The sequence below is a fragment of the Ranitomeya imitator genome, chromosome 6, assembly GCF_032444005.1.
Source record: "Ranitomeya imitator isolate aRanImi1 chromosome 6, aRanImi1.pri, whole genome shotgun sequence".
Taxonomy (NCBI): Eukaryota; Metazoa; Chordata; class Amphibia; order Anura; family Dendrobatidae; genus Ranitomeya; species Ranitomeya imitator.
Genome location: NC_091287.1, coordinates 48,064,803 through 48,091,600, shown reverse-complemented (window position 1 = coordinate 48,091,600; position 26,798 = coordinate 48,064,803). Strand labels below are relative to the sequence as shown.

At 43.3% G+C, this 26,798-nt stretch overlaps 1 protein-coding gene across 4 annotated transcripts in view; it reads left to right on the top strand.

The window, feature by feature from the left end:
- The window catches only part of MPP7 (MAGUK p55 scaffold protein 7), a 394,349-nt gene that overhangs the window by 131,257 nt on the left and 236,294 nt on the right, over nt 1–26,798 (top strand). For all 4 annotated transcript variants that reach the window (XM_069729627.1, XM_069729628.1, XM_069729630.1 and 1 more), the window contains one exon: nt 9,820–9,974. In XM_069729627.1, the coding sequence (XP_069585728.1) occupies nt 9,938–9,974 (37 nt within the window). In that variant the 5' untranslated portion in view covers nt 9,820–9,937. The remainder of the gene's footprint in view (nt 1–9,819; nt 9,975–26,798) is intronic.

Here is a 26,798-nt window from a genome sequence, read left to right as displayed (position 1 = left end):
GCCATGGCCGATGCTGCAATATCATCGGCCATGGCTGGAAACACTAATGTGCCCCCACCCCACCGATCGCCCCCCCAAGCCACCGATCTGTCCGGTACACTGCTCCGCTCCCCCCGTGCTCTTGTCCGCTCCCCCCGTGCTCCAATCACCCCCCGTGCTCTGATCCACCCCCCCGCGCTCCGATCCACCCCCGTGCTGCGATCCACCCCACGTGCTGCGATCCACCCCCCCGTGCTGCGATCCACCCCCTGTGCTGCGATCCACCCCCCCCCGTGCTGCGATCCACCCCCCCCGTGCTCCGATCCACCTCCCCGCGCTCCGATCCACCCCCCCGCGCTCCGATCCCCCACCCTGTGCTCCGATCCCCCACCCTGTGCTCCGATCGCCGGCAGATTCGTTCCAAAGTGCATTTTGATCACTGAGATATAATCTATCACAGTGATCAAAATAAAAAAAATAGTAAATGAGCCCCCCCCCCTTTGTCACCCCCATAGGTAGGGACAATAATAAAATAAAGAATTTTTTTTTTTTTCCCCACGAAGGTTAGAATAGGGTTAGGGTTTCGATATGTGCACACGTATTCTGGTCCTCTGCGAATTTTTCCGCTGCGGATTTCATAAATCCGCAGTGCTAAACCACTGCGGATTTATGGCGGATTTACCGCGGTTTTTCTGCACATTTCACTGCAGTTTTACAACTGCGATTTTCCATTGGAGCAGTTGTAAAACCGCTGCGGAATCCGCAGAAACAAGTGACATGCTGCGGAATGTAAACCGCTGCGTTTCCGTGCAGTTTTTCTGCAGCATGTGTACAGCGATTTTTGTTTCCCATAGGTTTACATTGAACTGTAAACTCATGGGAAACTGCTGCGGATCCGCAACATTTTCCGCAGCGTGTGCACATACCTTTAGAATTAAGCTATGTGCACACGGTGCGGATTTGGCTGGGGATCCGCAGCGGATTGGCCGCTGCGGATTCGCAGCAGTGTTCCATCAGGTTTACAGTACCAAGTAAACCTATGGAAAACCAAATCCGCTGTGCCCATGGTGCGGAAAATACAGCGCGGAAACGCTGCGTTGTATTTTCCGCACCATGTCAATTCTTTGTGCGGATTCCGCAGCGTTTTACACCTGTTACTCAATAGGAATCTGCAGATGAAATCCGCACAAAAAACACTGGAAATCTGTGGTAAATCCGCAGGTAAAACGCAGTGCCTTTTACCCGCGGATTTTTCAAAAATGATGCTGAAAAATCTCACACGAATCCGCAACGTGGGCACATAGCCTTAGGGTTAGGGTTGGAATTAGGGTTGTGGTTAGGGTTGTGATTAGGGTTATGGCTACAGTTGGGATTAGGGTTAAGGTACCTTCACACATAACGATATCGTTAACGATATCGTTGCTTTTTGTGACGTAGCAACGATATCGTTAATAAAATCGTTATGTGTGACAGCGACCAACGATCAGGCCCCTGCTGGGAGATCGTTGGTCGCTGAAGAAAGTCCAGAACTTTATTTCGTCGCTGGACTCCTGCTGACATCGCTGGATCGGCGTGTGTGACACCGATCCAGCGATGTCTTCACTGGTAACCAGGGTAAACATCGGGTAACTAAGCGCAGGGCCGCGCTTAGTAACCCGATGTTTACCCTGGTTACCATTCTAAAAGTAAAAAAAAACAAACAGTACATACTTACCTACAGCCGTCTGTCCTCCAGCGCTGTGCTCTGCACTCCTCCTGCTCTGGCTGTGAGCGTCGGTCAGCCGGAAAGCAGAGCGGTGACGTCACCGCTCTGCTTTCCGGCCGCTGTGCTCACACAGACAGTACAGGAGGAGTGCAGAGCACAGCGCTGGAGGACAGACGGCTGTAGGTAAGTATGTAGTGTTTGTTTTTTTTTATTTTTAGAATGGTAACCAGGGTAAACATCGGGTTACTAAACGTGGCCCTGCGCTTAGTTACCCGATGTTTACCCTGGTTACCGGCATCGTTGGTCGCTGGAGAGCGGTCTGTGTGACAGCTCTTCAGCGACCAAACAGCGACGCTGCAGCGATCCGGATCGTTGTCGGTATCGCTGCAGCGTCGCTTAATGTGAAGGGGCCTTTAGGGGTGTGTTGGGGTTAGTGCTGGAGTTAGAATTGAGGGGTTTCCACTGTTTAGGCACATCAGGGGTCTCCAAACGCAACATGGCGCCACCATTGATTCCAGCCAATCTTGTATTCAAAAAGTCAAATGGTGCTCCCTCACTTCCGAGCTCCGACGTGCGCCCAAACAGTGGTTTACCCCCACATATGAGGTATCCGCGTACTCAGGACAAATTGGACAACAACTTTCGTGGTTCAGTTTCTCCTTTTACCATTGGGAAAATAAAAAAATTGTTGCTAAAAGATAATTTTTGTGACTAAAAAGTTAAATGTTCATTTTTTCCTTCCATGTTGCTTCTGCTGCTGTGAAGCACCTGAAGGGTTAATAAACTTCTTGAATGTGGTTTTGAGCACCTTGAGGGGTGCATTTTTTAGAATGGTGTCACTTTTGGGTATATAGACCCCTCAAACTGACTTCAAATGTGAGGTGGTCCCTAAAAAAAATGGTTTTGAAAATTTCGTTGTAAAAATGAGAAATCGCTGGTCAAATTTTAACCCTTATAACTTCCTAGCAAAAAAAAATTTTGTTTCCAAAATTGTGCTGATGTAAAGTATACATGTGGGAAATGTTATTTATTAACTATTTTGTGTCACATATCTCTCTGGTTTAACAGAATAAAAATTCAAATTGTGAAAATTGCAAAATTTTCAAAATTTTCGCCAAATTTCCGTTTTTAACACAAATAAACTCAGAATTTATTGACCTAAATTTACCACTTACATGAAGCCCAATATGTCACGAAAAAACAATCTCAGAACCGCTAGGATCCATTGAAGCGTTCCTGAGTTATTACCTCATAAAGGGACACTGGTCAGAATTGCAAAAATCGGCCAGGTCATTAAGGTCAAAATAGGCTGGGTCATGAAGGGGTTAAAATAGGTAAAAGCAGGTCAGAGATTGTTTATGTCAATTAAAGGGCTTTTATCTGTGTCATCCCTACTATTGATTATGGGGTTAGTAATGAGGGTGTGTGATAGATGCCTCTCCATAACTAACCCCTGGACTTGTTATCAGCTGACATTTCAAAGCTGACATCAACCCTAAAACCATTACCCCACTTGCCAACGCACCAGCACAAGTGGGAAGAGCCGAGGCTAAGCGCCAGATTTAGCGGCGCTGATTATCAACAATACAGGGGACCCAACGCCATTTTGTTCTTTTTTTTTAGTAGCTAAATGGACAGACGCCAGTTGGTAAATAGACTCTTTGTTGTACCCCTGCTCTCGCTGCTATCTTTTAGGGTATGTTCCTATGGTCAGTAAGCGCTGCAGGTTGGATGCTGCGTACATCTGCAGCGTCCAACCTGCAGCGGCCAGATGTTACAGCATAGTGGATGGGATTTCAAGAAATACCATCTCTACTATGCGTGCACGGACGCCTCCGGCTGCCTTGCGGAGACTGACATGCGGCGCGTCTTTCCAGACCACAGCATGTCTATTTATCTTGCGGAGACGCTCAGTCTCCACAAGATAAATATCACCCGCACGATGTATTGGACGTGGTGATTCCGCACGGTTCAATGAACACATGCGGAATCACCTATGTTCAAAAGCCGCTAGCGCTTTGGACAGAGCAGACATGTTCTACGTCCAAAGCGCTGCCGGTTACTGACCGTGGGGACGTTGCCTTAGAAGACACTCTCTTCCAGCAGTGGTGCAAGCTGTCTGCATTATTCAAGGAAACAGTGATTTTTATGCAGGACATTGCTTTATCGGCTACCAGTAAAGGCCTTAAAGATGAAAGAGTAATGACACGGCCTCTTCCTCACCTGACCTAAACCCTACTGATGGGCCTTTCTTAAACGGGTGATTTATGAGGAAGAAAAACAGTCACCTTTCTGTTCAGTGTCTGCGAGGCTGGAGCTGGTGCTGCCCAAAAAGTTGATAGAAACTGACAGACTCCATGGATGGAGCTTATGACTGGTATTAAAAAGAACGTCGACTATATTGATCACTGATAGATGGTTAGATAGATAGATAATCTAGATTGATAGATAATAGATGATAGATATTTTTAGAATCGTCACAAATGTAATTTTATACATTTGACTTGTTCGGTTACTATTCTCATTTTAACTGATGGAAATAAACAATTGAGGTGGAGAAACTACATTTTTCATTTAATTATATAATTATTTTGTATAATAGTTGCCCAATAATTCTGCACACAGAGATATTCTAAAAAAACAAATCCTCTCTTTTGCTTTCTTAAATGCTCAGGTTTATTAACCTTAATTGTTAATTATCAAAAATGATCCGTAAATAAATCTACGTATCCACACAACATGGATAGCCTGTTAGATGACCACAACACATGCAGAGATTGCCTAACAGCCGCGAGACATGCAGCCACGGGACTTGAACATATTTTTTGAGCACGCCGAAGACACTGATAGCACCCGAGCATGGTCTGATAAGACCTTATCAGAGCACGTTCACTCATCACTAATAACTAGAGTTGAGCAAATTTTTCAAAATTCGGTTCCGATTATGATTCCGGATATTGTTTTTGCAGTCATTGGAGTTAATAGGAGCAGAAATGACCGAATGTTTTCGAAATCGATCATCAAACATAATTTCGGTATGAATATGGCAAATTCAGATTCGGCGACCGATTCTGAACATATTCGCTCAACTCTACTAATAACCAGATGAAAAGGTCGGTTTGTGGTTTTTTTTTTTTCCCCTCCATTATTTTTCATTTATGAGGATACTGCACTATATCAAATGTTCATCATATCTGACTATCAAAGCAAAACTGATATTTCTTTCCATCATAAAAATAGTTGCATGGAGTAAGTCTAGTTTTCAGCACAATTCTTCTCCATCTGCACAAAGTGTCCTTGGCGGCCGTTGTGTGTGTGTGTGTGTGTGTGTGTGTGTGTGTGTGTGTGTGTGTGTGTGTGTGTGTGTGTGTGTGTGTGTGTGTGTGTGTTTTTTTGTTTTTTTTTTCTCTTTCTTTCTTTTTTAAAGGAAAAACTTTCCTGACTTTCATCTCCATGTTCTATTGGCCTGACAGTATGCAGAATCCTGGGTCACCCTCCAAACAGTTCCCCGAGCTTTGCGTAATGCTGCAGCGCACGTTACTTTCCAAGCTGAGTAATAGCACTGTCACTGCGGGAGGAGAAGAAAACGCTGCTTTTTATGAGAATATTTGGGGAATTGTCGGAATGAATCACTGGGTTAGTAAAAAAATAAATAAATGTGGTTATTCCCTTGTTGTGTGGCCAAATTGACTGTTCGTGGAGTTTCCTGAGTTTCCTCCTTTATTCGTCCCGTAATTATTGAAGACAGTTTTATTGTACACTTCGCCTATGAGGTCATGTCACATGACACGCGAGATTAAATTGGTGAAATCTCCCAGTTTTATCAGCACCGTCTGCAGCGAAGAATATTAAGCACTGAGTGCACTTGTAAAAGAGGGGCGTCCTGCCAGGATTTCCTTTCTGGAAATGATTGCATTCATTACTGGGGATGAGTGAAAACCTTATATCATAGCAGCCATGTCTGGGGTTTAGTGTGAGCATCAGGGGCATTCACACGTTGCAGATCTGTTGCAGAAATTTCTCTGACTGTCCCATACGTCTTAATGAGACTTGCATAAATTCCAACGCTTTCTTCCATAATAACCCCATTCAGACGTGTTACTATACCCTAATAGTTGAATGCTTATAAGCAATGGATAAATCATTGGAAGCTCACACAATTCTCATGTTAATGTATAACCTGATCAGTGGTTTACATTATTACTTCACTATTGATATAGCTCACACTTTATTTTTGGGTCCACTTTACCAATAATCCACTTTGTTGATTGTTTTACAGTAGTTACATACTGTATCCACTTTTACAACAATTTTTCCTCCCCAAAATTCAAGTTGCTTTCTAAAAAAAAAAAAAGCGCTCTATGTAGCCTGAGTGACAAATCACTGCTTCTTTATAGACCTGTGTCTCCATGGTAACAGACTACAAACCAACCCTCTGTAGTCTGATCCTAATGTCATTTCGTCTTTTTCCCAGTATTTTCTTAGCTATGAAATATTGAAATATGTTGTTCACTTTATTAACATTTTGGGCGGTAAGTCAATGCATGTAAAACTTTTAAAAATAAGTTAAAAAAAAAAAAAGCAACATAAGGGCTCTTCCACATGTCTGTTGTCTTTTGCTAATGCATGTAGAAAAGCCGCGGAAAAACCATCACGTGTTTCTCAACGCAAGCAATAAATAGCCAGGTCTTTCACCGGGATGGAGCAACCACGGGAAGGGCAGTATCCAAAAAGGAAAACCACCTATGCCAAAACATGGTATCCATCCACAGACAGCTGTTTCGGGGTATTTGCCCCTCATCAGTGTGGAGTAGGAAACTGGCTATTAGGAGCAGTGCCTAGTAAAAGGACTATAAACACAAGGATGAATGACCTCGGGGAGATCAAAACATCTGCCCTTCCCGTGGTTGTTCCTTCCCGGTGAAAGACCTGGCTATTTATTGCTTGCGTTGATAAACACGTGATGGTGTTTCCGCGGGTTTTCTACATGCATTTGTATATTTCCCATAAGGGATGGGGGCAGTGTTCTGGATCACTGCGTTGAGAAACACGTGATGGTGTCTCCGCTGTGTTGGATGTTTTGATCTCCCCGAGGTCATTCATCCTTATGTTTATATGTTGTCTTTTGCTGACCGATGGACCTTTATCAATAAAAAAAAAATCAGAGGCTTGTGCTATTGTTGTTCGATGTGCAGACCAAACACCCTCATTCACGTGAATGAGTCGGTGAAGAATAAAAGGACAGCCGTGATTTCCGTGTATGTATTTTTACTGACTGGTGGATAGAGGGCGTTTGTAAAACATCAATCATTTGTTTGTGTGTTTTTTTATTTTTGTTTTTTTCATTAAAGAATCCAGATTTGAGGTTCAAGTCTGCAGTCACTGTGTGACTGTAGACTTGTGAATCTTCATAGCGCGCAATGTTCGCGCTGTCAGGATTCTCTGGCACTGGGAGAAGGCAGGCGGGTGACCCCAAGTATGCAATATGCATACATGCCGACTAGATGTGCATGGCCTCTCTAGTGACTAGAGCGACGCAGGACTAGTGATTAGTGACTTGAGCGACGCAGGACACATCTAGGCAGAATGCAGCCGGAAATAGGCAAACCGCAAAAATGGTGTCACATGACCACTTGCTCCTGGCGCCGTAGAATCCTGACAGTCCGCGCTGTGAAGATTCACAAGTCTGCGGTCACATAGTGACTGCAGACTTGAGCCCCAAGCCTGGGGAACACCTTTGAAGAATGGATGCGACTGACACATGGACCAAAAACGGATGAAACTATGATGCAAGGAAAAATAAAAGCGAATTTGGCCTAAGGCTGACTGTACATCTACATTTGTGTTTTCTACGTAATTCTGTTTAATTGTGGGAGCAGTAAACGTAAAATGACAGCATGACCATTCCATCACACAATAGGCATAATGGCGCCTGGATTACCACATTGACATATAACACAGCCTTTACCAGTTTAATTTACCGGTCCTAACTCTAGGAAAGCTGGGTGACACCCACTATTATTTATCAGATATCAGATGAACAAGTAAAATAAAATTAAGAAAAAAAAAAAGGAAATATAATTTTGTTTTGCAGATTTGCTAAAGAAGAGTAAAGATTTGTACTTATTTGGTGATTTTCTTCAGCGTAGTCCTGGTAAAAATGTAATGTGGGTTGTGCCGTGTTGTGGGCTTACACAGGATCACATTCGATTCAATTACGTCATTCTTATAACCCAAAGAAATAAATCTGCTAATGTTTACAGGGCCCTCATGGCTTGTAAACAAGCAGAGCACCAGGCCATCATCTATGAAGCAAATCCCTCGACTGGCTTACTTCATGCCTGTAGTCCCTGGCTCATTGGAATAATGGATGTAATTGGGAGTCGGAGTACATGCCGGAGGTGTTCTACACCTAGCACAGGCCAAGCAAGCTTGGCACCGCCGCTCCTCCAGCTCAGTGTTGTGGTTCTCAGCCTGTGGCCCAATTCTCCACCAGAGATCCCCAGAGATCTCACAGATTGACTTTTGGCAGCTCCGGCTGGTAGTCTGTTCATTCTCTATCACTGAGGCAGATTTGATGACCGATGAGAACAGTTTGGCCCACTTCTTGTCTGCCCAATTTCCCTAGAGCCTTAGCTTTCAATTTCTCAGACTTTTTCCTGTTTTAAAATTGCAGCACTTGTATTATTGTGTATTATTTGTTTGAATGTATATAAGATAGACTGGTAGATTTATAGCCTACTTCAAAACCTCACGTCACGTCATGTTAATACCTACCAAAATTAGGAAATGAGAATGGAAGGGTTTTTTTTTTATTTCAATGTTTTCAGCTCGTCTAGTTTATTGCCTATTGCTGCAGTCTATCAGCAGAGGGGGAGCGTGCGCAGACCGAGCTTGTAGGTGCTGATCTAAAGCTGCTAGATCACAGGAGCGCACGATCCAGACAGCTTTAGGCCCCCTGTGATCCTCCGATGCTGCAGAGTCCTCGCTGCCTCCGCTTGCAGCATCAGAGAATGCATCGCTTCAGCCAGCTGCGCAGCCATGCCACTGGTCCTAATCTTCAGGACCCGTCCCCAAGGAATCATGTCAATAATGCGTAACCTAATAAATAGATATGCTGTATATTATATATATCATATATATCTATATATATGTGGATAGATAGGTTGTGTGTGTATCTTCCTGGGCCCCTGTGTGTCTGCACCAATGATAAGTTCCTGCCCCTCTCTTCGCAGCTACCGCAGCAGCCGGTTGTACGCAGCACCATACACTGTGTAGTGGCCGTTCTCTGGGACTGCAGCTCAACTCCTACTCACTTTAATGGGAGCAGAGCTGCAGCTGCAATCCATTTATCAGTTGTCACTAGTTGGGGCAAGATAATAAAATGATAAAATTTTTCATGCAAAATGATAACTCAAGCCCTTATGACAGTATACATAATTTTGTAGGTGGTGAACATCAATGGTCGTCCTCTTAATTTGATTTCCCCCAGCCTTGCTCCTTGTGCGGATCGCAGTGGCTGACCCCCAGACTGGCTGGTTTGGAGTAGTTCACATTACAAGTCTGGTGTTTGCTTTGTCAAGTGTTAATGTACAGCTCCCATCATGGGGTGTTATTTTAACCTGTCGCTCGTAGCAGTATGCAATTTTTACATGTCTTGGTAAATTATGATCCTGGTGGAGCTAATGTACAAAACAATGTTACCTTTGAAGCAGAATGAGCCGTTCATTTAGAATGATGATAAATTTGCTCGCCTGTGACGGCCTGGAATTAAAATGACAAATCAGGCTTTCTATTGAATGACTGAAGGACAGGGGGAAAAAAAATGATCGTCAGTCGAGGCAATTCCCCTTGCCGCTCTGTTCCTTCTCTCCTTGTCTTCTCTGTCTAATCACACATAATTTTTCCTTCCTTGATTTAAGTACGGTACCTATGCCACAATGCGATGCATTTCACTGCACACTTACTTCAGGATGATAATTGGCTCCTTCATTTAGAGGTGACAGATTTTCTGTAGAACTCAGACTTAGAAACTTTATAAAGTTTGAGAAAGAATTTTGACTTTTGATGAAGTGGCGTAATTTGCGGCGTCACTGCAGGATTTACTGTACAAATTATATCTCTGTTCTTTTTAGGGAAAAGCTGCCTTAATCGTGTAGAGTGAATTGGCCCTCTGGATTTTTACAGCTGCCTCTTGACTTGCGGCTGTCGCATTGTCTTCTCCCTGTGCGGTTGTTGTGACTGTCTGCAGCCATGCCAGCTTTATCGACAGGCGCGGGAAGTGACTCCGGTAAGTTTGAGTTGTGTAAGTCAACTCAAAAGTATCTTTCCAAGTAATCATTTTGGTTTAACGATCAACAGAGGTCACAATGGTCAAACTCCCATAGATTGGATCAGGGCTGTGGAGTCGGTAAGCCAAACCTCCTCAATTTCCCTCCGACTCCACAGCACTGGTCACTACTGCGTATGTACATAAAGTGCAGCGCAGATTCATTTCAACAACGACTCCACAGCACTGGTCACTACTGAGCATGTACCTAAAGTGCAGTACAGATTCATCTCAACTACTACTCCACAGCACTGGTCACTACTGAGCATGTACATAAAGTGCAGCACAGATTCATCTCAACTACGACTCCACAGCACTGGTCACTACTGAGCATGTGCATAAAGTGCAGCACAGATTCATCTCCACTACGACTCCACAGCACTGGTCACTACTGAGTATGTGCATAAAGTGCAGCACAGATTCATCTCAACTACGACTCCACAGCACTGGTCACTACTAAGCATGTGCATAAAGTGCAGCGCAGATTCATCTCAACTACGACTCCACAGCACTGGTCACTAATGAGCATGTGCATAAAGTGCAGCACAGATTCATCTCCACTACGACTCCACAGCACTGGTCACTACTGAGTATGTACATAAAGTGCAGCACAGATTCATTTCAACTACGACTCCACAGCACTGGTCACTACTGAGCATGTACATAAATTGCAGCACAGATTCATCTAAACTAAAAGCCGAGAGCCTTAGATCAGGAACAGAACAGACATTTATAGGAAATTTCATAATTTTCCTAAATTATTCTGAAAAAATTAACAGCCCATCCTGCATTGTACTACTGCAACCTATTTATTATATATTTTTGGAGTCAATCCATTATGTATGTCTTGGATGCCACAAAAATAGACTCCTAACTCCACCAAAATCGACTCCACAACAGGCCTATTCAGTAGACTAGGCGATGAAAATATGTGCCAGAGTTATCCTCTAGCCTAAATGTACCATTACACTAAACGACTTACCAACGATCTCGACCAGCGACTCGACCAGCGATACGACCTGGCCGTGATCGTTGGTAAGTCGCTGGGGAGCTGTCACATAGACAGCTCTCTCCAGCGACCAACGATCAGGGGAAAGACTTCAGCATCGTTGAAACTGTCTTCAACGATGTCGAAGTCCCCGGGTAACCAGGGTAAATATCGGGTTACTAAGCGCAGAGCCGCGCTTAGTAACCCGATATTTACCCTGGTTACCATTGTAAAAGTAAAAAAAAAAAAAAAACTACATACTCACATTCTGATGTCTGTCACGTCCCCCGCCGTCAGCTTCCCGCACTGACTGTGTCAGCGCCGGCCGTAAAGCAGAGCACAGCGGTGACGTCACCGCTGTGCTCTGCTTTACGGCCGGCGCTGACGGTCAGTGACGTTGCAACGATATCGTTAACGAAATCGTTATGTGTGAAGGTACCTTAAGAAACTATGATAAATCTGGAGCGTTTTAAAGAGAATGTTCTCTCCTTTAAAAGTTATTCTCCGGTTCAGTGAAGTGTTAAAAAAAAAAAAAAGCTTTACTCACCTCTCCAGGGTCCAGTGCTGTATCCCAAGCTTTGTTGATCGACTGCAGTGTTAACGGCACATTGACAGCGCTGAAGCCAATCATCTACCTGAAGGATGTAGACTGCATGAGCTGATGTACTTACTGTGAATAATCCATGTCAATGGGCCTATATAATTTTGATATTAAGGCGAGCATTGTATGAGTCAAGCAAGATTTTCATTTTAATTTCAAGCAGGAAATATGCAGCTATCCAAACGTTGATTTTCACAGTAAGTAGACCAGCCCCATCAGGTTTAACAACTATATTTAATAGTGTAAAAATTGGGCATTTTTCTATAGCTGAAGGTAAACTGTATGAGCCTCTGAGCTCAGTGATCGGTTGCCGTACTATTTGTTTTGGGTTTTTTTTCAGACCCAATTGACCCTGTGGGCTACAGTTAATTGAAATGAACATCCCATTTAAATAGATCCCATAGACCTGATGAAGTTGATATATTTACTCTGAAAATCCTTGTCAGCATGGCTATATAAATTTAATATTGCCATATTACATTCTTATTTGAATGTCAAGCAGAAACTATGCAGCTATCCATACATGGATTTTCCCAGTAAGTAGACCAGCCTCATTAAGAGAACCAGTCAGTTCCTTTAAAAAAAATGAGTTTTATACCTTGTAAAATGACCTGAGCTCACCTGACTCTGTTGCTCTTTTCCGTTTTAGCGCTGCATCGCTCCATTGCAGAGATATTTACATTTGTTGCTTTTGGAGCGCACTATGTGAAATTTCTGCTTTGCAGTCCAACTGGGCGTTTCTTCAGAGTCGTCTTTGGTGTTTGGCGCTTTGACCCCTCCTCCTCCCAGACACTGGCAATCACAGCTCGGCAGTTACTGAGACTACTAGATTGCTAGATTAGCTGCTGAGCTGTGATTGGCACCTCTGGGAGGAAGGGGTGAACGCATATGCCTCCTAGAAGACTCCGGAGAAACGTCCAGTTGGACTTCAAAGCAGAAATTTCACATATTGCTCTCCAGAAAAAAACAAATGTGACTATATCTGTGATGGTTATGCTACACGAAACGGAAAAGAGTTACAGAATCAAGGGCGCTCAGGGCTTTTACAAGGTATTTAATTAAAAAACTTTTTAAGCATGTGACAGATTCTCATTAACTGATGTTCACAGGAAATGGACAGGGACAGGGGTCTTCTGCAGACGCCCCTGCTGTCATGACAACACATCGGCTCCCCACGATCACGTGACAGGCACCGATGGGCAGGATTTGTGAAGCACTTCCTGCCGGTATGTGTTAAGTCCCACTGTCCGTGCTGGGGCATTTTTTTCTTTGAACTATTTTTGTGCAGTTCCTCTTTCTGGAAATGTCTGAGTAAACTGGGAGTTTTGGGTGTAAGCGTGTGGCCACATGTAGCTGTTGTCTGTGCGTCTGAACCACTGCCCAACTGCAGTGCGCCATCGTTTGTTTCATAATAATACTTTAATTGACCCACTGCGGGTCAATTAAGTAAAGTAAAAAAAAGAAAAAAATCTCCATAATTAATATTCTATGGGGAAATGTGTCAGGAGACCCAGAAGGCCTCCTGACACGTGAGATTCCACTATATGGTTCTTCACAGCTTGTTACATCAGTGTGCGACACGTACAGAAGTGTAAGGAGCGTATTATGCCTCAAGTCCCTCCTCAGTCTCCCTGCTCCAAGCCCAGTGAGGCATAGCCCCGTAACTTGCCAGATTATTGGGGTCGTCTAGTGAACCCGGCTGAATTCTGAAAGAGAATGAAGTAACACTGACTTGCTTTTGACAAAGTGGAAAATGTAAGCATTGCTGTGTCCTTTTTATGAATACTATTAAACTTTACGGTGTTGTTCTGGGCTTCGGATCTATGTTCTTTAGTGTTTAATACCCCCAGGTTGCCGTAAAAAGGACTTTTGCCCAAGTTGAATTTTGATGTATCTTACACAAATACAGACAAATATTTAATGAAAATGCACATTCTTGTGTTTTATAAGGTAGACGCTCACTTTCTGCGTACGGACGGAGTTCATGCTTTCAAGTATGTGAAAAAAAAAGTGATGTAACACAAGGGCCATATTTTTAATCATTTAGCAGCCCTTTATAGCTTCCACAGACCTGTTCTAATAATGAAGCTATGAGGGATATGACAAGAATGGGCGATATTGGATTTCTCTAGACTAACAGTAAATTTTTCCACTCTGATGTCAAGAATGTTGAGCATCTGGAAAGTGCAGTGAATGAATGGCGGAGGAACGGTTTCTTAAAAAAAAAAAATGTTTTTTTCTTTTGAAGAATTCTTCTCGAAGGAACAAGTGGTTTCATATACTTTATAATACTCTTTGGTTGAACATACTTCTGGGTGTCCGCGAGAGGTTTTTCCAAACTTGCTGGTGGGCCTTTATAATGCGTAGACAGAGCTTGTTCGCAGGGTTGTCCCATTAAGAACATATCGCCTATACACAGGATAGATGATCAATGTGTGGCTGCTGGGGTCAGTCCTCTGGGACCCCCACTAAGTTCATAATCCAGATCCCAAAATCCCCTGTGTAAATGTAGCTGTAGTGAGCAGGTGTGACCACTGATCCAGTCATTGTCTATAGTGGAGTCTTTCGGACCCTCATTCTCACAACTGGTGGGGTTCCCAGTCATCAGAATCACAGCATTCATACGTTTATAATGTCTCCTTCTTCATCAGATCCATGTTTCAATGTTAATGCAACCAGTTGGATTCAGATTTCTTCCAAAGCTATGTACCGTATATTAATATCCAGAGTACCGTATTTTTTGGACTACAGGATGCACTTTACTAGAAGATGAGCATCAGTTTTTGACAGCAGAAAATAGGGAAAACATCTTTATACTGCCAGGGAAGTTTTAATCAGTAGGAAATAAGTGGTGGGATCAATACTACCAATTTTAATACACTAGAGAGGGAGATGGATCTATTGTTCGTGTTTATCTGCAGCATGTGTATTACACATATCTTGCTTTATAGCACACACATTATGTACACTCTCTGCACCACACACATATACACTACACTGGTGCATGCACGTTACATGCACACACAGCCCTGCTGTCTATACACACATAGATACATGCACACAGTTCTGCTACATGCACATACACAATTCTGCTACATCACCACACAGCTCAACTATATCAGCACTCAGCTCAGCCGCATCGTGAAAACACATTCAGCTCAGCTACCACACTCTTGGCTCGGCTACATCTGTAAAACTAACACACACAATACATTACATCATTTTGATGTGCAGATCTTGAAAGCTTCCTCTCTTGCCCTTCACTGATCAGACTGATCAGTGTGTGGCAGGAGGAAAGATGGATGCCATGTCACCATTCTCCTTGATCATAGGAATCTGCCTCCAGTTTTTTTTTCTTTTTTTTCTTTTCTAAATTAAAAAAAAAAAAAAAAAAAAGGTAACTTATTGGCATCTCCCTGGCACAATTGGGAGAGTTTGGCCGGGGCCACACTAGCGAGTGCAATGCAAGAAACTCTTCATTGTGTTTGGATTCCCTTCTCTCAGGCAGATTCAACATGATTTTCTCACGTTTTTACTATTTGCGTCATGAACATTTTCTTTTTGTTGGGAATATGGTCTTGTTTGGTGAGTGTCAGCATGACTTGCTATATTTAGGAGGGTTTTACAGGTCCATATTAAACAGTTCATGTACAGACCACAATTTCCAGACCGGCCGCCGAACTCATGAGCCAAACTCCGCAGCCATATATCAGTCTATTGCGTTCCGATCAAGCGATCGGTGTTAAAATTGAGCTCTGTACCATGATGGTAAAACTCTGATGTGTGAAACCATTCTTAGGCCACATTTATATGTTCTCAATTGCAAAAAAAATAAAATAAAAAAAATTTGCACATAGAGCATACTTTTTTTTTTAAAACTCTGCCAGATTAGTTTCTAATTCACCACGGTAAATACAAAATCTGTTCCAAAATCCATGTTAAAGTCTTGGTGACCTTTATATATGTTATTATAATCTTTTAAATTTGCACATAAAAACAGAAGACACAAACCAGTGTGTCAAAAATTAATGGAAGAAGAGATGAACATTTTTGTGAATTTGGGTTTCGATACTTTGAGTTGTATCTCGACTTATCCTGAACACCTGAATCCAGCCTTTGTCATTCTGCCGCGGGCGCTGATAGAACAACCATAGCTGAACCTTCTAAGTGGCCGACACATCCCGTTGTACTATTATAAAGGGCGTCTATGGTCAGAAGTCATGAAGGTCTATGAGAGCAAAGTTCATAGGGTTGCTGTGAGCATGTGCCACACTCACACATGGGCAAAGGGAGAAAGGAAGACTAACTCTAGAGACAAGCCATACCTACACCCGACTGGTCCTTGTACAGACTAGTCAAGATGGAAATACGAGAAGCAATGGGATGAAACTGAAAGGCAGAAAATACAGATTGGATGTTAGAAAAAACTTTGACAGTGAGGGAGGGTGATCGTTGAGTGGAACAGGCTGCCATGAGAGGTGGTGAGTTCTCCTTCAATGGAAATCTTGAAGCAGACGCTGGACAGACATCTGTCTGAGATGGTTTAGTGAATCCTGCATTGATCAGGGGGTTGGACACGATGACCCCGGAGGTCCCTTCCAACTCTAACATTCTATGATCCCTAACAACACAACTAAGAACACTACCTTGGATCTGACTCTCTAAAAGTCCATTGAGGGGTTTCTCGTTCCTCCTGAGGAACCAGGGGGTAGTCCGCAACTCTCTTCCAACAAGGGAACAGGAAGGTGTGTAGGTGGACACGGAGACCCAGGGTGAGAAGCTTAAAGCACATTCATGAAAGGGGGGAGAGGTATTTTTAAACTTTTAAAAAACAAAAACCAAGAAAACCCCTCCGCATTACACATTATTCGCAAAGTGAATTAGGTTTCTGAAATTTCATTTAAATTTTCGTTGCAGATTTGAACAATCAAAGCTTTTTTTTAAAGAAAACTGCAGCATTTCATCTTTTGCAGGGTTTTTCACCCATTTAAATAACTGATAAAAAAAAACATTGAAAACGTTCTTTTTTTTTTTTTACTAAAATCCTTTTTTTGGTGCAGAGAAATCTGCTGCAAATACTGAATGTGTGCACAGACCGATGGCTGTCTGAAATGCCTAAAACGGCAGCAGTCTCTGAGCCATCCAGGCTCCTCCGAACAGCACCTGCGGATCCATGCGGCCGGCGTATTTCCATCACTGCCCTGCGCCCTAATGAGATCTGATACACTAGAATAAGAAAGTGCTTATGAAGCAAGGACCTGACATAATATTTTTAGTGACTCCGGAATGAGCTTATGTGGAGGCTGGAAGTCGTTTATTTTGTGAAATGCCCCATTACGAGCGCTGACACTTATTACATCCAGAGGTGAAGGCTCCGACAGTCCACTCCATTATAAGCCAGTATCTTTGTGTGTGTTTCCATGTACCTGCCAAACATCTCCTTTCTGAGTGTCCTTTGAGGGGCATGTAAAACATTCGTCTTGATAAGTCGGGCTGCATTCTTTCCTACAGCTCGGTGCATTGTCGGGGTCACAATCAGTTTATCCACTCTTGTGTAATCCATACTGGGGGGATTCATGGCGATTTTGTTTTCATAGACTACGCAGGCAGTGACTTCTGTTAGCGTTCTGTCCTGGGCTTCTTTCAGTACATCTATATGTCTCCTTCGCTGTGACCACCTCTGATAGATCTCGCTGTTTAATCCTCTGCAAAACTATGGGTCAAAAACACTGTGATCATGGACTAATTGTCCGATGTTACAACTGTTGGGATACTTCTCGCCTGTCAAGATTCGGACTATTTCAGATTTGGAGCACGTCTTGTATATGATGCATCTGCCATATCTGGTGGAGATTTCATGGCCAGATATCATTGATTGCCCAGAGATTGATCTCTAGTTTACAGCTGGGTGCCCGGATGAGCTCTCTGTTTTATGGCTCGTACATTTATAAGGACTAGTCCGGTCTCCTAAGATAGAGTGAAAATACGAAAAAAAATATGGATCATCCTTAGCTCCTGTTTTCCACAGGGCTGTGGAGTCAGAGTCCATTTTGGTGGAGTCTGAGTCGATATCATGGAAATCAAAGAGTCGGAGGTTTGGCTTACCGACTCCACAGCCCTGGTTTTCCAGCGGCTCCTCTTTTGCATATATTTTATAATGAATATTTAATAAATAATGGTATATATACAGGGACACTACAAACCAACCATGAGCAGGAAGGTATAAATGACAAGGTGTCAACAAAGCCCATATACTAGTTACCCGCCATATAGTCCTCTGGGTGACCACACTACATATTTGTGATTCCAGGATCCACACATGGAAAAAAAAAAGGGTCTTGGAGATTGAATACCCCTTTAAGAATTGTTATATTCCAATATATATCATACATATTCTATAAACTCCCATATTAAACCCCAATTGTTCCGGAAACCATATTAAAAAAGAGAAGAGACTGCCTGCTGGATTTCTGTAGTTTCCAAACTATATATATTATTATTTTTTTATTATTATTTATTGTTATAGCGCCATTTATCCCATGGCGCTTTACATGATAGATATATATATATATATATAATGTGTGTGTGTGTGTGTATGTGTATATATATATATATATATATATATATATATATATATATATATATATATATATATATATATATATATATATATATATATATATATTTATATATTTATTTTTTACACTAATCAAAATGTGACATTTAAGAAATTGACATTATTTCGGGGCCTGATCTCTTTAACACATTCCCAGTAGACGTGGCTTGGCATTACATTTAAATTAATTAACTCCGCGCAGTACTATAAAACTAATCTCTGGAAAATTGTGGGACTTCTGAGCTGTAATGTTTTACTTGCCGGGAGCCGAGACTCCAATCTAGATTTCATTTCTCATTACCTGTGGTCAGTAGCGTTACATCATGGCAGACCAGAAAGCGACTGAATTATGATCTACCTTTTATAATAGATTTGCACATATGGCTTAAAACACCTGAGAATTACAAATAATTTCCCAGTGCACACATCATTTTTTATTAAATTAGCAACCTGTTGCTTTAGTTACTACGTGTCAATAGCGATGACAGTACATATTGAACTGGCGGCGGCGGTGGTGGTGGCGGCGGCGAGCGAATGTACTTATTTTCTTAGAATTGCCAAGCTCGGCATTTCATAGTCGCCCCTTCTTCTGGACTTCGTGCTTTGTGCAGTATTTGTAAGGAAATCACTTTTTTGTTTATTTTTCTTAAAATTTCTTGTGTTTTATGTACCATTTTTGCTTTAAAAAAAAAAGTAAAAAGAAGCAAGCTGCATATTTTCAGGCTTTTCAGCTCGCCAGATCCCTAGTATAGCATGGGCCAAAAAATATACATCGTAAAGAAAAGGAAAGCGAGAAAGAGAAAAAAAAAACCCAGAATGCTTTCCAATGGCATAAAATGTTGGAATGTGAAGTAACATACTGGGGACCGTTAATGCATTTTGTGTTGGAAAGGCTGTGAGTGATTTCTATTTCCTTTCAATTAAAAATTTTCTTTTCATTTACAAAAAAAAAAAAAAAGACATTAATGGGAGCACCTGTATTAGTATTTTTCTTTGGCTCTGGCATATAAAGCTGTTCAAATGTGTTCACTTCTATCTGCTGATTGCCATAATTTAAAGAAGCACTCATGGCCAGCTAACAGTAATCATTCCACACTGTAAGGGCCCCATACACATTGGACAGTGATGTTTGGCCGTCGGCGATCTCTCCAGATTCCCACATGTAGGAGAATGCTCGGCTTGGCCAAGTGTTCCTGTGTGCTCAATAAGGGAGCCTCTGCCAGATTCCTCCTATTTCCAAGGATTGGCCGATACAATTCGCAGGCCCGATCCTTCTTTTCTACCCTGACATCATCTGTCGGGGGAAAATAAGGAGGTCCCCATTCAGAATAGACTGTAGGCCGATCCTGATCGGCGAATTCGGCTACTTTTAGTCTAACCTATAAGACCCACCTCTTCCGACAAGCCTACAACCTGCAGTAATCACCGATCGACCAAACCACTGCACGACCAGCTCTATCCTCACCTACTGTATCCTCACCCATCCCTTGTAGATTGTGAGCCCTCGCGGGCAGGGTCCTCTCTCCTCCTGTACCAGTTGTGACTTGTATTGTTCAAGATTATTGTACCTGTTTTTATTATGTATACCCCTCCTCACATGTAAAGCGCCATGGAATAAATGGTGCTATAATAATAATAATAATAATAATAGTAATAATATGGAGGGACTTTATTCTGCAGAGAACTAGGAATCCCAAGTCCACTGCATGAATTGGGCTGTAGTGAGCATGTGCAACCACCACACATGGAACAGTGGTCGCACATGCTCATTACTGCTCCATTCTCATAGCGGACACTGAAGTCAGACCCCGGCGAGAATACACTTATCTTCTATCCTGTGGATAGGTAGTAGGTGGTTGTTTATAGCACCAGCTCTTTTGTTTCCTTCTGAGCATCCATTTATGGGTGTAGGCAAGTGAAGGGCGTGGATCACCCAAAACATAGCCGTGATGTTCACCTTCCCACAGTACGGATTTGCTGCGTTCTTCCAGCAGCGGAGATGCCACATTGGTATTTACTGCTGGAGATATCACTGCATGGAAGGTGCAGGGAAACCTCATATTTCATCCTTTGCATTGCAAGAAGTTAAATATGCACCTACCTCCACGGCATAAGTTGACCTGCTGTGCACCCTAAAACCCACAGCTCTTGTCAGTTTACAATGCTGATGATTTTCCGTAGCGTGTGCATGAGATATCTTTAACCCCTTAGCGACCGCCGATACGCCTTTTAACGGCGGCCGCTAAGGGTACTTAAACCACAGCGCCGTTAATTAACGGCGCTGTGGAAAAAGTGAATAGCGCCCCCAAGAGTCGGGTAGCCGAGACCCCAGAGAACATGATTCGGGGGTTTTTTAACCCACCCCGCATTTGCGATCGCCGGTAATTAACCGTTTACCGGCGATCGCAAAAAAAAAAAAAGCAATCTCTTTTTAATTTCTCTGTCCTCCGATGTGATCGCACATCGGAGGACAGAGAAAAGGGGTCCCAGGTAGCCCCCCAATACTCGCCTATCTCCCCCGATGCTCCTCGTGGCTCCCGGTGGGCGCCGCCATCTTCAAAATGCGCCCGCCGGCTGGCTCCGCGAGAATCTTTGGGGTCTCGGCTGCCGGGGTAGCCGAGACCCCAAAGAGCATGATCGGGGTCGGTTTTACCGACCCCTGTTTTGCGATCGCTGGTAATTAACTTTTTAGGCTAGGGTTAGGGGTAGGGTTAGGGTTAGGGCTAGGGGTAGGGTTAGGGGTAGGGTTGGGGCTAAATTTAGGGTTAGGGTTGGGGCTAAATTTAGGGTTAGGCTTCTTTCACACTTACGTCGGTACGGGGCCGTCGCAATGCATCGGCCTGACATACCGACACACGTTGTGAAAATTGTGCACAACGAGGGCAGCGGATGTAGTTTTTCAACGCATCCGCTGCCCAATCTATGTCCTGGGGAGGAGGGGGCGGAGTTACGGCCACGCATGCGCGGTCAGAAATGGCGGATGCGACGTACAAAAAAACGTTACATTGAACTTTTTTTGTGCTGACGGTCCGCCAAAACACTGATCCAGTGCACGACAGACGCGACGTGTGGCCATCCGTCACGATCCGTCGGCAATACAAGTCTATGGGCAAAAAACGCATCCTGCGGGCACATTTGCAGGATCCGTTTCTTGTCCAAAACGACGGATTGCGATGGATGCCAAACAACGCAAGTGTGAAAGTAGCCTTAGGGCTAGGGTTAGGGTTGGGGCTAAAGTTAGGGCTAGGGTTGGGGCTAAAGTTAGGGCTAGGGTTGGGGCTAAAGTTAGGGTTAGAGTTTGGATTAGGGTTAGGGTTTGGATTAGGGTTGGTATTAGGGTTAGGGTTGGCAGTAGGGTTACGCTTGGGATTAGGGTTAGGTTTGGGATTAGGGTTATGGTTAGGGTTGACATTAGGGTTGTTTTGGGGTAAGGGTTGTGATTATGGTTAGGGTTAGTGATTAGGATTATGGATCAGGTTGGGATTAGGGTTAGGGGTGTGTTGGTGTTAGGGTTGGAGCTAGAATTGGGGGGTCTCCACTGTTTAGGTACATCAGGGGGTCTCCAAACACGATAGCCAATTTTGCGCTCAAAAAGTCAAATGGTGCTCCCTCCCTTCTGAGCTCTGCCGTGCGCCCAAACAGTGGGTTACCCCCACATATGGGGCATCAGCATACTCGGGATAAATTGGACAACAACTTCTGGGGTCCAATTTCTCTTGTTACCCTTGTGAAAATAAAAACTTGGGGGCTACAAAATCCTTTTTGTGGAAACATATATATATTTTTTTTATGACTCCGCATTATAAACTTCTGTGAAGCACTTGGGCATTCAAAGTTCTCACCACACATCTATATAAGTTCCTTGGGGGGTCTAGTTTCCAAAACGGGGTCACTTGTGGGGGGTTACTACTGTTCAGGTACATCAGCGGCTCTGCAAACGCAACATAACGCCCACAGACCATTCTATCAAAGTCTGCATTCCAAAGCGGCGCTCCTTCCCTTCCGAGCTCTGCCGTGCGCCCAAACAGTGGTTTACCCCCACATATGGGGCATCAGCATACTCAGGATAAATTGGACAACAACTTTAGTGGTCCAATTTCTCCTGTTACCCTTGTGAAAATAAAAATTTGTGGGCAAAAAGATCATTTTTGTAGAAAAAATGTTTTTGTTTTTTTTTTCACGGCTCTACGTTATAAACTTCTGTGACGCACTTGGGGGTTCAAAGTGCTCACCACACATCTAGATAAGTTCCTTAAGGGGTCTAGTTTCCAAAATGGTGTCACTTGTGGGGAGTTTCCACTGTTTAGGCACATCAGGGGCTCTCTAAACGTGACATGGCGTTCGATCTCAATTCCAGCCAATTCTGCATTGAAAAAGTCAAACGGCGCCCCTTCACTTCTAAGTTCTGCGGTGTGCCCAAAAAGTGGTTTACCCCCACATATGAGGTATTGGCGTATTCAGGAGAAATTGCATAACAAAATTTATGGTTACATTTCTGTTTTTACACTTGTGAAAATAAAAAAAATGGTTCTGAATTAAGATGTTTGCAAAAAAAAGTTAAATGTTCATTTTTTCCTTCCACATTGTTTCAGTTCCTGTGAAGCACGTAAAGGGTTAATAAACTTCTTGAATGTGGTTTTGAGAACCTTGAGGGGTGTAGTTTTTAGAATGGTGTCACACCTCATTATTTTCTATCATATAGACCCCTCAAAATGACTTCAAATGTGATGTGGTCCCTAAAAAAAAATGGTGTTGTAAAAATGAGAAATTGCTGGTCAACTTTTAACCCTTATAACTCCCTAACAAAAAAAAATTTTGTTTCCAAAATTGTGCTGATGTAAAGTAGACATGTGGGAAATGTTATTTATTAACTATTTTTCATGACATATCTCTCTGATTTAAGGGCATAAAAATACAAAGTTTGAAAATTGCAACATTTTAAAAATTTTCGCCATATTTCTGTTTTTTTCATAAATAATCGCAAGTAATATCGAAGAAATGTTACCACTAACATGAAGTAAAATATGTCACGAAAAAACAATCTCATAATCAGCGGGATCCGTTGAAGCGTTCCAGAGTTATAACCTCATAAAGTGACAGTGGTCAGAATTGCAAAAATTGGCCTGGTCATTAAGTACCAAATTGGCTCTGTCACTAAGGGGTTAAACCTCAGGCGCTATGCTAACAGTATAAAGTGCAGTTGATTTTCCTCAAACAAATAAGCTGTTGAAAATCTACTATGTTTATGCACCGTGGGAACTTAGCCCGATACTATTTGTCAGCTATTGCAGACAGGACATAGGGGAGAGGTTTTTGCTGCAGCCTGTTGTCCTACAGTGAGTCACAGGAAGCTGAAGAGGAGAAAGGAAACGGCCGAGCTTCTGGACCACATAGAGAAGATTTCTTATTATGTTTCTCAGTTTTAATTGCTAATTGTGATCAAATTGGATCAGATAAGAAAAAGAAAGTAGGATATTAAGAGAGCGGAGTGTGGTCATCTGGATGAGTGACTAGTCCTGCTTATAATCAAAATCTCTTTTGTAATCACGCCCCATGTTTTGTGATTGATTGACGGTCATGTCTAAAAGTTATAACTTTAAATACCAAAATTATCTGCTGACAAGTTCCCTTTAAAAGAAGTTCTAATTATTTTGGCATTCATATGTTTTCTATGTTCAGTTATCCTTTTATGGATCTTCATCCAGGTGTTTAGCTGTAAATGTCCCCTTTGGCCGTCCTCCCGAGTTCTTTCCCATTGTTAGAAACGCTTAGTCCTGATCTTTTCTCGACACCGTACGATCCGCATCAGGATTTCTGAGCACCTGCTCTTCATTTATCATATTGGGTAGCTTCCCAGTTATTGGGACGCTCCACTATCTCTCAGATATGTTGTTTACGCTTCATTTCATGGAACAATAAAAATCTTCATAAGTTCGTTGGAATATTAAGCCAAGGTTGGAGAACACACTACTGTATTCCTGGATCAATACTACCTAATAGGTGACCAAATATTAACTATTCTGGGCGTAATTCCACATTATAATAGTCCTCTGATGAAGTAATAATAATAATATAATAATAATAATTTTTATTTATATAGCGCCAACATATTCCGCAGCGCTTTACAAATTATAGAGGGGACTTGTACTGACAATAGACATTACAGCATAACAGGAATACAGTTCAAAACAGATACCAGGAGGAGTGAGGGCCCTGCTCGCAAGCTTACAGACTATGAGGAAAAGGGGAGACACGAGAGGTGGATGGTAACAATTGCTTTAGTTCTTCGGACCGGCCATAGTGTAAGGCTCGGGTGTTCATGTAAAGCTGCATGAACCAGTTAACTGCCTAAGTATGTAACAGTACAGACACAGAGGGCTATTACCTGCATAAAGTTAATGAGAACATAATGCGAGGAACCTGATTTTTTTTTTTTTTTTTTTAAATAGGCCACACAGGGATCCTTACATTAATGCATTGAGGCGGTAGGCCAGTCTGAACAAATGAGTTTTTAGGGTACGCTTAAAACTGTGGGGATTGGGGATTAATCGTATTAACCTAGGTAGTGCATTCCAAAGAATCGGCGCAGCACGTGTAAAGTCTTGGAGACGGGAGTGGGAGGTTCTGATTATTGAGGATGGAAGAAAAAAGTGCTGAATTATTTCATTTTGGATACCAGATTAAAGGAATTCTCATATTATTATTATTATTATTATTATTATACATTTTTATAGCGCCATTTATTCCATGGCGCTTTACATGTGAATACGGGGCAAATATAGACAAATACATTAAACATGAGCAGATAACAAGGCACACGAGTACATAAGGAGGGAGGACCCTGCCCGCGAGGGCTCACAGTCTGCAGGGGGTGGGTGAGGATACACTAGGAGAGGGAAGAGCTGGCTGTACGGCTGTTCAGTAGGTTGAGGATCACTGCAGGCTGTAGGCTTGTCGGAAGAGATGAGTCTTCAGGTTCTTTTTGAAGGTTTCTATGGTAGGCGCAAGTCTGATGTGTTGGGGTAGAGAGTTCCAGAGTATGGGGGAAGCACGGGAGAAGTCTTGGATGCGGTTATGGGAAGAAGAGATGAGAGGGGAGTAGAGAAGGAGGTCTTGGGAGGATCGGAGGTCGCGTGTAGGTAGGTACCGGGAGACCATGTCACAGATGTATGGAGGAGACAGGTTGTGGATGGCTTTGTATGTCAGTGTGAGGGTTTTGAACTGGAGTCTCTGGGCGATAGGAAGCCAGTGAAGGGCTTGACACAGGGGAGAGGCTGGGGAATAGCGGGGGGACAGGTGGATTAGTCGGGCAGCAGAGTGTAGGATGGATTGGAGTGGTGCCAGAGTGCTAGAGGGGAGTCCAGAGAGTAGGAGGTTGCAGTAGTCGAGGCGGGAGATAAGGGCATGCACTAGCGTTTTTGCAGTGTTGCGGTCAAGGAAAGCACGGATCCGGGAAATATTTTTGAGTTTGAGACGACAGGAGGAGGCAAGGGCTTGGATATGTGGCTTGAAAGAGAGGGCAGAGTCGAGGATCACCCCGAGGCACCGGGCGTGTGGGACTGGGGATAGTGAGCAGCCATTGACATTGATGGATAGGTCTGGTGGAGGGGTAGAGTGAGATGGGGGAAAGATGATGAATTCTGTTTTGTCCATGTTCAGTTGTAGAAAGCGAGCAGAAAAGAAGGCTGAAATGGCAGACAGACAGTGCGGGATTTTGGTAAGCAAGGAGGAGAGGTCAGGTCCGGAGAGGTAGATCTGCGTGTCGTCAGCGTAGAGATGGTACTGCATACCGTGGGATTCTATGAGCTGTCCCAGGCCGAAAGTGTAGATGGAGAAGAGTAGGGGTCCTAGAACAGAGCCTTGAGGAACACCGACTGACAAGGGGCGAAGTGAGGAGGTGGTGTGGGGGAGGGAGACACTGAATGTTCGGTCTGTCAGATATGACGAGATCCAGGAAAGGGCCAAGTCTGTGATGCCAAGGGATGAGAGGATTTGTAGCAAAAGGGAGTGGTCTACAGTGTCAAAGACAGAAGACAAGTCCAGGAGAAGGAGGACAGAGTAGTGTCGCTTGCTCCTGGCAGTTAGTAGGTCATTGGTGACTTTAGTTAGGGCAGACATATACAGATGTTTGACGTTCCCATTCATTTCTATAAGGAATTACTACTCAAGTGCAACTGATTTTTCATCTAGGCATTTTGTCCTACCTCTCAAAATCACTGCAAAGTGCCGACAACAAGGTGTCTTCCCTCAGTCTAAGTTGCTGTCCTATTCCTTTATTGACCTGCCTCCTTTTTTAAATTGTGCGCCAACAGTGATCCGTGATCCCCAACCTTTCTGACCTTGAGATTCACATTCCGCTCTGCGAGAGGGTCGCGAGATGCATTCAGACTCCCAATGCATAGTGACATCCAGCTCCTGCCCCCTTCAAGGTAGTTGCACTCAAGCCCCCAAAAAGGAGGCTTTGGGTGTGAAGAAACACAGGAGGCAGGCAGAGGAGCAGAAGACCCTACTTTCATTCCTGGCCCGATGCACAGAAGACGTCATTGGAAGAAAACTTTAAAGGCTGATAAAACGACAACC